Raw genomic sequence first — 13,297 nt, 5'->3', positions numbered from 1 at the left:
GAGGCTGGCAATTTACTCGAGAGGTTGTTCTTGAATTCAAGGGTAAAGAGCAGACTTTGTCATCAAATCAATCAAATGTAATAAAAATACGATTGTTATTATCCAGGCATTAGCCGCCATTAGAACTCTATTAGCCTTGTTTGAGAAAACATGAACCGTGAACCACGGTCTGAACCACGTGGAAAAATGTCTCTCGATAGATGGAGCTTTCCCATTAGTGGAATGGAATTGTTTGATCTTATCGCATTGCTGATTGGTTCGCTCCAGTTTTCCCGCTTAATATATTGATGCTGATTTTGCAAGTTCGAGCGCGCGTGGTTCAGAAGACGGTCGCTGGTTACTTCTCATGCGGCAACAAAGCGTTGGATCTTGCTAAGGCTGCCCGTGTTCAGGTAGGTAGTGCCTTTGTAGTGATCTATGGTGAGCCTGGCTAGGAAATAATCGAGAAATCCAGCGATTTGATGCGCTGGAAACGTGCAAAAAAGGCGTTTATTCTGATATGCCATTTTCGGGGTCACAGAAGTTGACAGAACATATGATCGAGATAAACAAGTTCTATGAATCTCTCCTCCATTTCAAGTTTTTCGGTCTCACATTAAACCTAAGGATATTTACTGTACGAAATACATAGACGTCAGTATTAAGTTTCATGGCTTGAAAAGAGTTGAATGATACCGGGATGTTGGCCTAGGCTTACAAATAGTTACATCGAGTAAACAAGATTTCGTTTGGATCGAAGAATTTCTTTGTTTATAACGGAAGTTACGCTCGCTTGTGTGTCGCTGATCCCATCAACTTAGTGTTCTTTATTCGATATAATTTTGGCCTCTCCCCCCTAAAATTGGCCATATTGATAAATTATTTTTATGCCTGGAAGTTTGGGGGTAAATACCTTCCATAATTTGCTTGTAATGGAGAATGTCACATTTTGACAGGAACAAAATCACAGCAGAAATAAATGGACCCGACAAACGATAATTAACAATAATTCTTCATAACGAAGACCCACAACAGCTTCATTGTGGACTAGGGAACTCAAAACTGAGTATTGTCTCTTCTCATTTTTTATCTGATAAATAGATAAGCTAGCATGCCATGTGTAAGTCTTTTTTCTGATAACTTGAATTCTTACACTTTGTTTCTTGAAACTTGGCCAGCAGTGGTTAAAACAGTCTGTGTGGCAAAAAGGAAATTCAATTTGAAAGAGGCTTTGTTAGCTTGGGTGGATAATATAGGATTGGAAAGAAGCCATGCCCCACATTTTTGGCTTACTGTAAAATTCTGAATTATACAAACATAAGGCTTGTATTCATTCAAAGGACTTTTCTGTGGAACTTATTTTTGGTAAGGGCATATTATTGGAGTCAATATTGGAGGGAATTTTGCAATTGTTAGGGTTTGATAAGAAAAGCAATTTGAAACACTAAACTAACAGAGGAAAATACTGAATAAGCAAATAACTATATTGCAGTTAAATGTATGCAACTTATGCACTTGCAAGATGAAAGCCTGATAAAAAATTCAGGCTTGAAAGGGATTGACAAACCTATGACCTCTGTGAGCTTGATAACTCAATAATTTATTGGTAGAGCATTGTACCAATATCACAGGGTTCAAATCCCATTCAATCCTGAATTTTTTTTCAGGCCTCCTTTTCACAACTGCATAAGTTGCGTCCATAACTGCAACATAGATTATGGTCATTAACTTAATATTCTGACATTCTTTCACCTGAAAGATGAAATACATACATTGTATGAATTTCATATATTTCACTTTCATCAGAGTTAAACAGCTAACCTAAATCTAAAAATCGCTGGGTTTATATAATTTAAGAGTGGGACATATATTGGAAATTTAGTGTAGCTTGCTTTAGTAGTAAAATGATACAGGTATTTGGTCTATACAAGCATTCTGTAATTTAGCCAACTTATAGTAGCTGGACCAGGTATAAAATGTTTTGCTGATCAAGTTTTAGGGATGTTAATAAACAGGGAAGTATTAGGTGGATCCTCGCCTCTCCCATGGAGGACCTTTTTAGTCCCACCCCTTTGGAAAATATTCCTCCTTTCGTTACTGAACATATACATGTTCTGCGCTTCTCGGAATGGTCCAAGAAACTTGAATTTCTTAAGGATGGTGTCCAGTAATACAAACTAAGATATTTTTGCGCAGTGATGACTGCAGTAAAAGCAGATCTTAAGGAGGGCTGTTGAAATCCAAAAAGAAAATTGAGGTAATCACGCATTTTCAGAGATGATTAAGCTCAAATACATGTATGGAAAAAATACCATATACATTACTCTGTATTTTAAAGCTTTTTGGGAATTAGTGTGGCTTTGATAATAATAATTATTATCTCTGAAAAATGCATCCATGGCTATACCCCAATTTCCTTTTTCAATTTCAAATGCCCTTGCAGTTGCTGATTGAAATCTGCTTTTTCCCCATAGTCATAAATCATGGAAAAATACCTCTGTGTTGGGAGGCAAGACAGCCGAACTGGCTGCCTGTGTGTCATTTGTTAACACTAAATGCTTATCACTACCTAAGTGACAGCACAGGTGAATTATGAGGTCAGAAGTCCACCCTTGTAATAGTAGAAACAAATGTTACAGATCCCTTTGTGCAGCTCAGCTGCAAGTCAGCTCTCTTTCTTACACAGAGCACTGGGGAGTTGTGGATTAAGTTACCAGAAAACATTGAGAGCAAATGAAATAGTCATAAGGTGGCTTTCGAGTGCTTTCCTGGCGAATTTTAATTTTTTCATTTAGTGTATTTCAGCTTTAACGTTTTAATTTACTATTGTCGTTCAATTCCACAGACTTGGATCCTAAAAAGGGCTTTGGGAAAATTTAACTCTGTTCCCCCTGGAATTTCCAGGGACCTTCCATTGAGAGGTAATTATGGATATTTTCTTGTACTGTACATTATATATTTGTTGTTGAATTTTCTTGCAGAATTTAACTTGGTCTTGATTCTTTTCAGACATGTCTCAAAACTCAAACAGCTCGTTAGAGCCGATGTTAAGTCAAGAGACTTTGAATGCAGTCTTTGAGGATTTGTTGACCCAACAGGAGTTACACAGGTACAAGAATGGATTTTTCATAAAGTGTTAGAAAGATTAAAGACAATTGCAGGTACTAATATTGATCAGATGTAGCTTCAGTTTGATTGCTAGCATGAAGCAGCCAGGTATTAGAGCCCAGGAAAGAAGTGGTCCTTTTCCCATACCTAGTTTCCTTTTTAGCCTTTAAGGTGGCTTACTACAGTTTTTCCGAGACTTAGTAGCGCGCGCTATGATAGCCTGCCACACGTCAGTATTTGTCGCGCGTGCAAAAATGACGCAAGTAACCTCAAGAACTAACAAAAACCACTTCAGCACTTGAAAGGCGTCAAATCTCTTTGGTATATGTAGCGATAGTTTCAAAACTCCGTTCAAACATGTAATCAAGCCTAGGGCCAAAAAATATGGCAAAATAGTTTGATAAACATTCGGTAAAAGAGCTCTAATTTACGGTACCTTTCTCGCACGCGAGATATGGCGTTACATGAGCGCGCGCTTAAATAAAGGGCATGCGCAATTCAATTCTCGTCCGAGGTTGTAAAAACCTGTCTTTGATCGAGGATTGCTCGAAAACTTACCGTACAACTTATGATGAAATTTTCACGGTTGATTTGTTTGGGTGAATCACGTTTGGAGCCAAAATTTTTGAAAAATCTGTAAGACAGATTTTGAGCTATTTTTGATTTCACATTCTCTTGGTTTGCACAAAAACTGTCTTACAGATTTTTATTTTACTTTGCATGAATGTTAAATCAGACCCAATTTCTTATTCCTGAAATTTTCAGGTGGGGTCATACGGGTAGAATTTGAGAAAAACGTGACTTAACCTACTAGTGCCCAGTCTCTCATTGGATACTCGGTCGCTCATTTTGGCTATTTGTTGACATTTAATTGTTCAAATTTCACATAGAATCGTAAAAGACTTAAGCAAACAGTAAATAGTGAAGGGAAAAACAGCTTGGAACCTTTTTTAAAAGAGTTAAAAGTTGTGCCCTTATACTCCATTAAAACTGTAGTAAGCCACCTTAATGTGGTACCGGAAGCTGGAGAGACCCTTTTAAAAACAGTTGATGTCAAGGCAACTTTGAGTTTGTTGTAAAATAAGTTCATTCACATTTGTTCACATCAAGGGATTTGTATTTAGCAAGATACAAGTAACTCAGAATTTTTATCTCCATGAAAAATTTTGTGGGAAAATCAACATGAGACAGCTAAAAATTATGTATTTTGTGGTTTGCAAAAACATCCCCTGCGGAACTTGAATTTGACAATTTGTGATCTCTAGTTTCAACTCCGAAATTATCTCAAGTCATACTGTTAGTTTAATGTGCTTGTTTAAATACAGTACATATACATTATGGAAGATTATAGGTTTCTACCCTTTTATTATCGAAAAGAGTATTTCGGCCTTAGCATTGTATTGTAACTTATTTCTCTACGAAGACAGAGTTATGCTTTTCATGATCAGCTGGCTAAAAAGGTGAAATTTTACTTCCTGTCACTTTAAGAACTGTGCAAAAGGGAAACCCTGGGATAGTCAGACTGTGAGGTCACTGGGAACAAAAATAAAGAAAGTAGGACCTGGCCAGCTTCCCAGTTTGATGTCACCACATTTTTTGACGAAACCAGAAGTAAAATTGCATGTTTTCAGTGGGCTGAAAAGCAGTGAAGAAAAAATTGACTATAAAAATACGCAAAAAAACGGAACAATGTTTCGGTGTCATCTTAGCATGATTATCAAGTAAAGAATGCAACAGAGAAGATAATTTATACATAAAGTAAAGGTGTGAAATAGAATAAATTAAATTAAGACTAAGAGATGACACCGACACATGGTTCCGTTTTTTCGCTTATTTTTGTAGTCAACCGTATTTCCAAATTTAATCTTATTAGAAGAAAAAATTGCTATCAAAAATTATTTTGATAGCCATGTCAGGATTCCATCAGATTCATTCAAGCAAAGTCATACACACTCTAAATTGCAGTAGATGTAGACTGATTTGATTGCAAATGTCTATTTTCAGAATTCAGACGGAGTGCCAAATGGCACCAACAGCTGTTCAGATTACAGACAGTAATTTACATGGTATGTTTTTAATCTCACTAGCATTATTTCATCATTTTTTTAGTGTGTTTTTTTTAATACAAGACTCCTCCATGTTCAGGGTCGAGATTAACTTTTTAGCTAAGTCGCTAGTAACAGGTCGCTAGTAACCCAGGAAGGCTGGATTCCTGACCCGAGAAATGAATGTTAAATTTAAGAAGATTTGGAGATACCCACACCTACTGACCCCTCAATTCTTCATTGACTCTCCGGCTTTGAAAGTTATCTGGAACACTGTTTATTACCCTGAACATACCAAATACTAACTTAGATGCTTTTGATTGCAGAAAACGTTGATCTGAAATTGGAGAGTATAAGCGTTATGAGGCCAGAGGTGAACTAAACTTTAGATGGTTATGCTTATAATACTGCTCAGCAGCTGATGTATCAGTATTACTACATGTATCAAAATAATTTTGGTTGAATTTATAAAATTTTGACTCTACACTGTATGAAAGTAAAATTCTAAGTGTTCCATGAGTGGATGCAAGACAGGCAGGCTTCTCTGTTTCAATTACCCCATTGTTCTAAGTGTTCAACCCTGCTTGAGTCGTGTTCACATTGATTTGGTCAGGTCACGTGACATGTGACCTGACCAGCCTTGTCCAGATCGCTGGAAGGTTGTGTCTCCCCCCATCTCTATTTAGGGTCGGCTTGTGGGCTCTGATGTAAATTGCCTACCGAACTCCTCTCGTAAACCAGTCTGGATCTCTGTCCAATATAAATTATGCTCCTCGTCGATGTGTTCTGGCTTGTCTTTGTTGATGTGTCCAGACACTTCTAAGGAGGTGAAGCTCGGTCTTCTATGTTCTAAGAAACATGCCTTGAGTGATTTTTCTGTTTTTCCAATGTAGGTTTCCTTGCATTCCTCACTTCTGCCTCCTCCACGCACAATCTTATAAATGGGGCCACAGACCTCTTTCCATTCCAGTCGATCTTTAGGCTTACATAGGATTTCCTTGAGCTTTCTTGTCTGTTACAGTCCATGTCATCGGCCTCTTCAATAAAATATTTATTGTGTTCTGATCAGAGAAATGCTCACTGACTATCTGTAAGAGCTGTTAACTTGCAAAATTTACCGTTTTCTTCAGGCAAATTTACTGTGCTAAGAATCTATGATTTGCTTTGTATCAGCAGGTTGAGTTTCCACCTTTTATGTCAGAACAGAGCTTTACAAGATCCATGTGCAGGGCAGAAACCATGCCATTCAATCAGCAGCCAGTGGCGTTCAAACAGGAACCAGACGCCAATAACACTTTCCTACCAGTACCATCTGCAATGCCTACTCCTCCTCCAGAGCAACCCATTCCACAGCCCTTGATAGTGTCCAATACTGATTTTCCAGGAACATATGGATTTGGTATTGGATTTGAGGAAGAGAAGAGCCCTCCAACCAAGTCAGTGCATTGGACATACTCTCCCTACCTTAAAAAGCTGTTTTTAAAAATGCGAACTATTGTGCCCATACGATTAAAGCTGCAAGGTTAGTTCAACATTGTTGATGTGCCTTATTTCAGCCGGTCCCATCTAAGCCTGGTTTCGTTAATAAGCAGTTTGAAAAAAAAATTGCTTTTTAACCAAAGATACACTCCTCAGAAGCCTGGGTATCTTTTTGCCATTGCAAAAGGAACCTTAATTTTCAGTTTGATGTGAGCCTGCCCATAAGTGTACGTCAGTGGACATCACCTCAGGACTGCACTCACCTGGATGATCATAATATTTACATGTATTATTTACATGTACATACTTACAGGGCGTGTATGACATGACTTCTGGGTTCAACCAAGTTTACAGTAAACCTTCCTGTTTGTCATCACCTGATAAACAAATCACAGTTTGCAAAATGTAGCCAGCAAGTACCTGTAGTTAGAGCACCCACATTGACTTACCTAACAGTAATGATTTTTCCTAGTTTCCTTTAAGGTTTTAGGAGAATCTTTTGTATTTTCTACACAACAATGTTCTCTTCTGTCAAAACTGTTGAGCTCCTGAAAACTCTTTGTAAATCTCGTAACATTTCTTGCAGTTTTCCCTCCTGCCCCTGGTTTCTATGTGAGGGTCGTTGTGATCTACAAACAGCCAGAATTTTATCGTGAAATTGTGGAAAGATGTCCGAACCATATTACCAAACACAAGGATGGTGAGATTATAATAGAATTACCGTAACGGTTATAATAATTTTATGATAATTAACATGCCATACTTCCTCAAATAATTGGCCACAAAAATTCAGGCACTTTAATTTGCGCAAAATGAGAAATCAACCTAAATTTGGACATAAGACAGTTATGCTGTCAGCTGTTCAATTGTCCCCTCCCTCAAATGTCAGAAATATCCATATAAATTCTTTTAGTCTGTAAAGAGACATCTTTGTGTGACTAGTGTTGCTGTGAATTGTCGCAGTTCCGACATTAAAGAAATGCCTTAAATGTAGAGGTTGTTTTAACAGGATTTGTTTTCTTTATCAGGTCATCATGCACCCAAGCATTTGCTTAGATGTGAAAATCCACAAACAGTTTATGTGACATGCCCTGAGACTGGCAGACACAGTTTGAAAATACCACTGACTAGACCTCAAGGTACGTAAAACACCTTGAAGACCATCATTAACTTTCCTTTGGTTTTTTCCGATTTAATGGATTAATTATGGTTTTTACTCTTTTCTGTAGCTGGAAGTGACTACATCACCGAGATGTTTCAGTTCATGTGCTTCAATTCATGTCCCGGAGGTTTGAACAGACGTCCCGTCCTGGTGATTTTTACGCTGGAATATGCGTAAGAATTTGTGTGCATACTGTTCAATGTATTACTGTGTGTATTTTGACAACAGACAAAGTATGCTGTTTTGACTGCTCTAGCTGTAATTTTTTTTCTTTTGTTCTTTATTTGCCTAGAACTGGGTTTGGTATTAGTTAGAATGGTATCTACAGTGTCAGTGCTATGTGTAGGTTACTCTTTGAACAGAACAAGATGCCTGCTATACTGGCATTACGCGTGATGCTGGGGCTGATTCATTTATTCCAACTGTATGCTCCGCCGATTGATAAAACTATCCTTGCTAATGGAATAGTTTGAGTCACGACGATCGCGTTACGTTGTTTCTCTTGTGTTACGCGACTCAGACTATCTTCGGAAATTTGTGAAATGCCATTGCGATAACGTAAGCTTCTCAATGACCTCTTTTCAGTCTCGCGTCGTGGTCTAAGACTGTCAAACAAAGCACGATTCCTTCGCCATGAAGTCACCAATTTCCACCGCTTTAAATGTTGGATGCTTCTTAGAAGTTATTCTTTCGATTTACCGCTTCAAAATGGTGAAATTTCCGTTTGAAAACGGCACACTTGAGTCCAGAACATGTTAACAATATGGCGCTACAATTTAATCGGTTTTTAATAAATATATCAAATGATACGTTGACGTCACACAGGTAGGGGTGAGTGGGTCCCCTCCCTCGCGATGTAAGTGACAAGAATGGATTTTGATTGGCCTGCTTCTGTTGAAGACAATCAGAACAATACACCCCGAGTAGGAGAGGGGTGAGTTTAATGAATAAATTAATGTACCGATTTGTAGCTACGAGGAAGAAAAAAAAAAAAAAAGAAATCGACCCGTTTTTAGACACGGTATGCCCCTTCAGGGCATCCCGCGTAATGAAAGCAGTGTTAGGCTTCTGGTCCATAGTGTAGTTTAGGCTACTTGGGTTGTATTCATGTTTGTCCTATCATTTTAACTTACAGTATGATTATTGCAGTCTTTTAAAGTGATTCTTACTTGTTTTACTTTCAGGAATCAAGTACTGGGACGAAAAGTTCAAGATGTTCGTATATGTGCATGTCCTGGAAGAGACAGGACCACCAAAGAGGCCAAAGAGGCGGCAGAATCAAAGAAGCAACCAACAAATGATGTAGTACCTGCAAACACAGACTCTCACGCCGCGCAGCCACTTGGTACATCTACGCCAAATTCCACCCCACCCCCAACCCCCCAGGTGTCTTCTGTGCCTCAGTCTCCCCATGAGGGGGCATCAACATCTGCAGGTGCAGATGAAACCAGCAGCCTTAAAGTACCAAAACTTACAAAGAAAAGATGTGAGTGGGAAAATCAGTTCCTTAAATATTAACTAGTAATAATCAATGATTAGGGAGTTCACTCAATGATCTCAATTCCAGGCTCTTTCTCCTTTGCCAAGTTGGTGATGATGTCATCTGCCCCTGCAAAATCTGCGGGGGATGCCAGATACATGTCCCAAGATCCATTCATTCACGGCAATAAATGTTGTCCCATAAAATCTCGACTCCAATCTGTGTTAGGGGTGCGTTCTATCTATGTTGAATGCAATAAACTCATGAATCCTCTGCTTAAGTAAGATTTCTATACATGACATGAAAGTGACTTCAGGGATGCTTCGTTATGTGGAAAAATCAGACAGCTACTAGGTAACTTAAAGCTGCAAATTTCATTAGCCAAAAGGTAACTTGTTACCATTGGCTGAAATTTTACTAGAGAGCAAAGATTTGCTTTTAACCTTGCTTTTAGTTATCCAAATTTAAGCAGTAAGGCTGATAAATTTGATCAGCTTTGCTTGATATTTTTTTCTTGTATTTAGCTACATGTACACCCTTAAATACCTGGCATGCAATAGAAAATGGTGTCATCATAGAAATTACGGGCTACCAATAATTATTTGGGTGATCAATCGATGCTTTTCGTACTGGATACTGGCTAAAGAACATTTCTGGATGTTCCTTAGGAACACTGATTGTTTCCACCATAAATAGTTACATGTATAATAATAATAAACAGTAATTATCAAGCACACTTAAAGTATTTCAGGCCATTTGTTCATTTGATTCCAGTTGAATTTTTTTTTTTTTTTTTTATAACAACCCATTGTAAGCCTTTGTTTTCCTCATCTTTCAGCACATATATACATGTCTTCCGGGTTTGAGGTGCGACAAATAAATGTAGATAAAAATCCCCTCAAGAAACTGAAGGCACAGGATGAAGAAATCTTCAATATACAGGTTGGTTTATTTGATCATTGGTATTCACATTCCTTTGTATAAAAATGGGACTGGTATTTTTGCAGTCATCAGTAAGTACTGTACTCTTTTTGTCTGGTTAGGTTAAAGGTCGTGAGAAGTATGAAATGCTTCTAAAGATCAAAGAAAGCTTGGATATAATGGACATGGTGCCTCAGGCACATATTGACAACTACAGGGCGAGGTGAGAAAGTTTACATGTGGAGTAATGCTTGAAATAAAAGACAGTCAATGGACATTATCCGACTCTTAGGAATTGTAGATGTACAAAAGAACACTGCTCTCAAGGTCTTCATTTTCCATTTGCCACTGCTTCTATTAATGATTGCTTTCCACTGATTCATTGACTGAACAGACTGCAGACCGGTTAGCTCAGTCGGTAGAGTGCCGGACTACCGTGCGGGAGGTCGTGGGACCACCGTCGTGGGTTCAAACCCCGGCGGACCACCATCCAGTGTCTTTAAAATAACTGAGGAGAATGTGCTGCCTTTGTAATGACATCTGCATGGTTAGACTTTCTAGTCTTCTCGGATAAGGAACAACCCTTGTTCTGTAGGATGTTTAAGAACCCACTCACTGTTCATAAAGAGTAGGGAATGTAGTTCCCACTGTTGTGGTCTGGTCTTTGTGTGTGTTGGTCTGGGAGGGTGGGGTTAGATCACATATGGACTAAGGTGGCAGCCAGAGGCGCCTTGGATATGCTGACGTCGGATATCACCCTCTGGATATGATTGGTTTATTGATTGTAAAGTCACACTTATGTTGGGACTGAGTTAATAAAGACTTCTATATTTGCTTGTTACCAACAGCTGCCCTCCATGTGGAAAATTAAAGGCATCTCAGAATTCACAGAATTCACAGAACTCTGATTCTCAAAGTTCCACCGATTCACAACCTGTAAGTTAGCTTCTTTGATTTTAAGTTACTGTAAGTCTAGCACAAACTAAACTGTATTGTTATATTTTTATGCTTCCAGTTCAGGGCTTCCTGTCATCAAACCAACCTTGTAAATGTATCATTATGTGTGTGTGTGTGTGTGTGTGACGAACCAGATAACTTTTTGTCTTTTTCTTCTTCTGCGTTTTTGTAGGATGAGTTGGCTGGAACACCACCTACTTCATCACAACTTTCACGGTCTGACTCTGGCTCCATCAATGCCGTGAGATTTACACTCAGGAGGACTGTGTCATTAGAAAAGAAAGGTTACCATCACCTGGCCGACCACACTTGATGTGCATTAATTTGTTTGGTGGGAAATTAGAGATATATCTCGTTTGTTGATGGCTAACGCTACTGTAGTTTTGAATTTCAAGATCTTACAGAGAGTTTTTATTTACATGTATAGCTGTTCCTACATCACATGTGACTAGTATGACAAATATTTATATTGAGTCTACAAAATTATAGGTTTGAAGAACTTCACTGTTTGTTCAATAAAAACTTTCAATGTTCAATTTAAAGTACAGCGGATTCAGTGATGTTTAGAGTGTTGCCAATTAGAATTTCACTTGTCCTTTGCCACTTCGAATTATTCATATATTTGAAATGCTGGTCACTTGTGATGTAGCTTCATGGTAGAGTATAATAAGCCTAATCTAAGGTTTGTGCAGAGTCGTAAATGCATGTAAACAGTTTATAAAATACAGAGATCCAAAACTATCTGGAATTTTGCCAATCGTACATGTTGTTCACTTTTATTTTTTTAGTTCATTTTGTTTTCAATGTACTTTGAAGTACCACTTAAAAACAAAGCTCTATACAAACCCTGTCAGAGAGAGGTAGCCTAACATAGTATGTGAAATATTAAGTCAAGTAGTTTTTTAAGGCTTGTATGAGCTACATAGTCGCTGGTCAGATTATTTTTGTATTTGTTGGGTTACAGTTATCGAAAAATTGCCTTGAAACAAGGTGTGTGTATTTAATGTAGTGAGCTTTCAGGAATGCAACACGCAGTAGTCTCTGGCAACAATTATTTAGAACTGTCAAGAATTCCTTTGAGAAAATGAGATTATCAGAGCAGCAAATATTACTTCAACCCATTGAGCCCCAGTAGTGATCAGCTTCTTAATTCTCCTTACATTTCAAGACTTACAGATCTTGAAAATAAGGGAAATGACCACAAAAGAATATCTTGATTGGCAAACAAATTCTCCTAACCTCTAGCATAAGGCAATAAGTGACAGTAGTGAGGAGATATTAGGGGTTGCAGGGTTTAAACAGTATCCTAGAAAAACAGGTTTCTGTTTGGGATGGCAGGAATTGCTGTAGTTCTGTTTCAGTTCAAAATGTATTACCGGTACTGTTGCTGTGCTGTTCCAGTTCATGATGGTTCATATAGGAAGTTTTGTTTTGTGTCTAAAATTTATGATTTTTAAAAAATCAGGGCCGATTTTAGAGGTATAGATGTAGCTTTCTTTTCAGTGAGTAGGAGTTTGGTGTAAAATGATACCCTTGCAGTTATAATTTGCCTACGCGAGCGCAGGAGCGAGCGAATATGTATCAGGATTTTAGGCTAAAAACGGGCTGCAAATATTGACTGTTGTTGGCCTTCCTCCCTCAGATACCAATTACAGACGTTAAGTAGGAAAATAATTAGTTTCTTGTTAAAATAACGAGGTCATAACCCGTTCGAGGTTAGAAACTGATCAAGATGTGTATAAATTGTACAATACAATGGTTTTGTTTCAAGATGTTTTGTTAACAGTTAACATTAAGTACAGCGCCAGTTGCTGCGCCATGCACTATAGGTGCTGAAAGTTTTTAGATATTTTGTGCCAACTCAAATGGGGGTACAATTAGTAACGGGATGATACGGTAATCTAAAGGCAAAAAAAGTGCAATTAAAATTATTTTGTTAAAACATGTCACTTTTCCCTTTGTTTATTCACAGCGAGAGTTGACTAAAGGCTGGTTTCCATATGATCGCAGATCGCAATAAGGTCTGCGATCGTCTGCGATCATATGGAAACTACTTCTGCGATCGTCTGTGATCCTGCGATCGCGATCGCAGACGATCGCAGAAGATAGAACCATGTTCTATCTAAAGGTTGCTTTCCATATGATCGCAGACCTTATTGCGATCTG

The 13,297-nt window shown here is 38.2% G+C and overlaps 1 protein-coding gene across 2 annotated transcripts; it reads left to right on the top strand.

The window, feature by feature from the left end:
- The first annotated feature begins 301 nt into the window (after positions 1-301).
- LOC146488964 (cellular tumor antigen p53-like) lies at positions 302-13,075 on the top strand. Of its 2 annotated transcripts, none has more exons than XM_085115191.1 (14): positions 302-392; positions 2,825-2,900; positions 2,989-3,088; positions 5,092-5,153; positions 5,459-5,505; positions 6,309-6,654; positions 7,198-7,311; positions 7,640-7,750; positions 7,841-7,946; positions 8,958-9,259; positions 10,092-10,195; positions 10,297-10,397; positions 11,023-11,110; positions 11,304-13,075. In XM_085115191.1, the coding sequence occupies exons 3-14, from the start codon at positions 2,991-2,993 to the stop codon at positions 11,442-11,444; spliced, it is 1,620 nt and encodes a 539-aa protein (XP_084971317.1). In that variant the 5' UTR covers positions 302-392; positions 2,825-2,900; positions 2,989-2,990; the 3' UTR covers positions 11,445-13,075. The 2 variants fall into 2 exon arrangements, with proteins under 2 accessions (XP_084971317.1, XP_084971309.1); XM_085115183.1 differs by having other exon boundaries at positions 6,306-6,654.
- Positions 13,076-13,297: the final 222 nt, after the last annotated feature.

Source organism: Pavona decussata, unplaced genomic scaffold (genome assembly GCF_977016875.1).
Source record: "Pavona decussata unplaced genomic scaffold, jaPavDecu1.1 SCAFFOLD_8, whole genome shotgun sequence".
In the NCBI taxonomy this organism is placed as follows: domain Eukaryota; kingdom Metazoa; phylum Cnidaria; class Anthozoa; order Scleractinia; family Agariciidae; genus Pavona; species Pavona decussata.
This window is presented reverse-complemented; position numbering and strand designations above follow the sequence as displayed.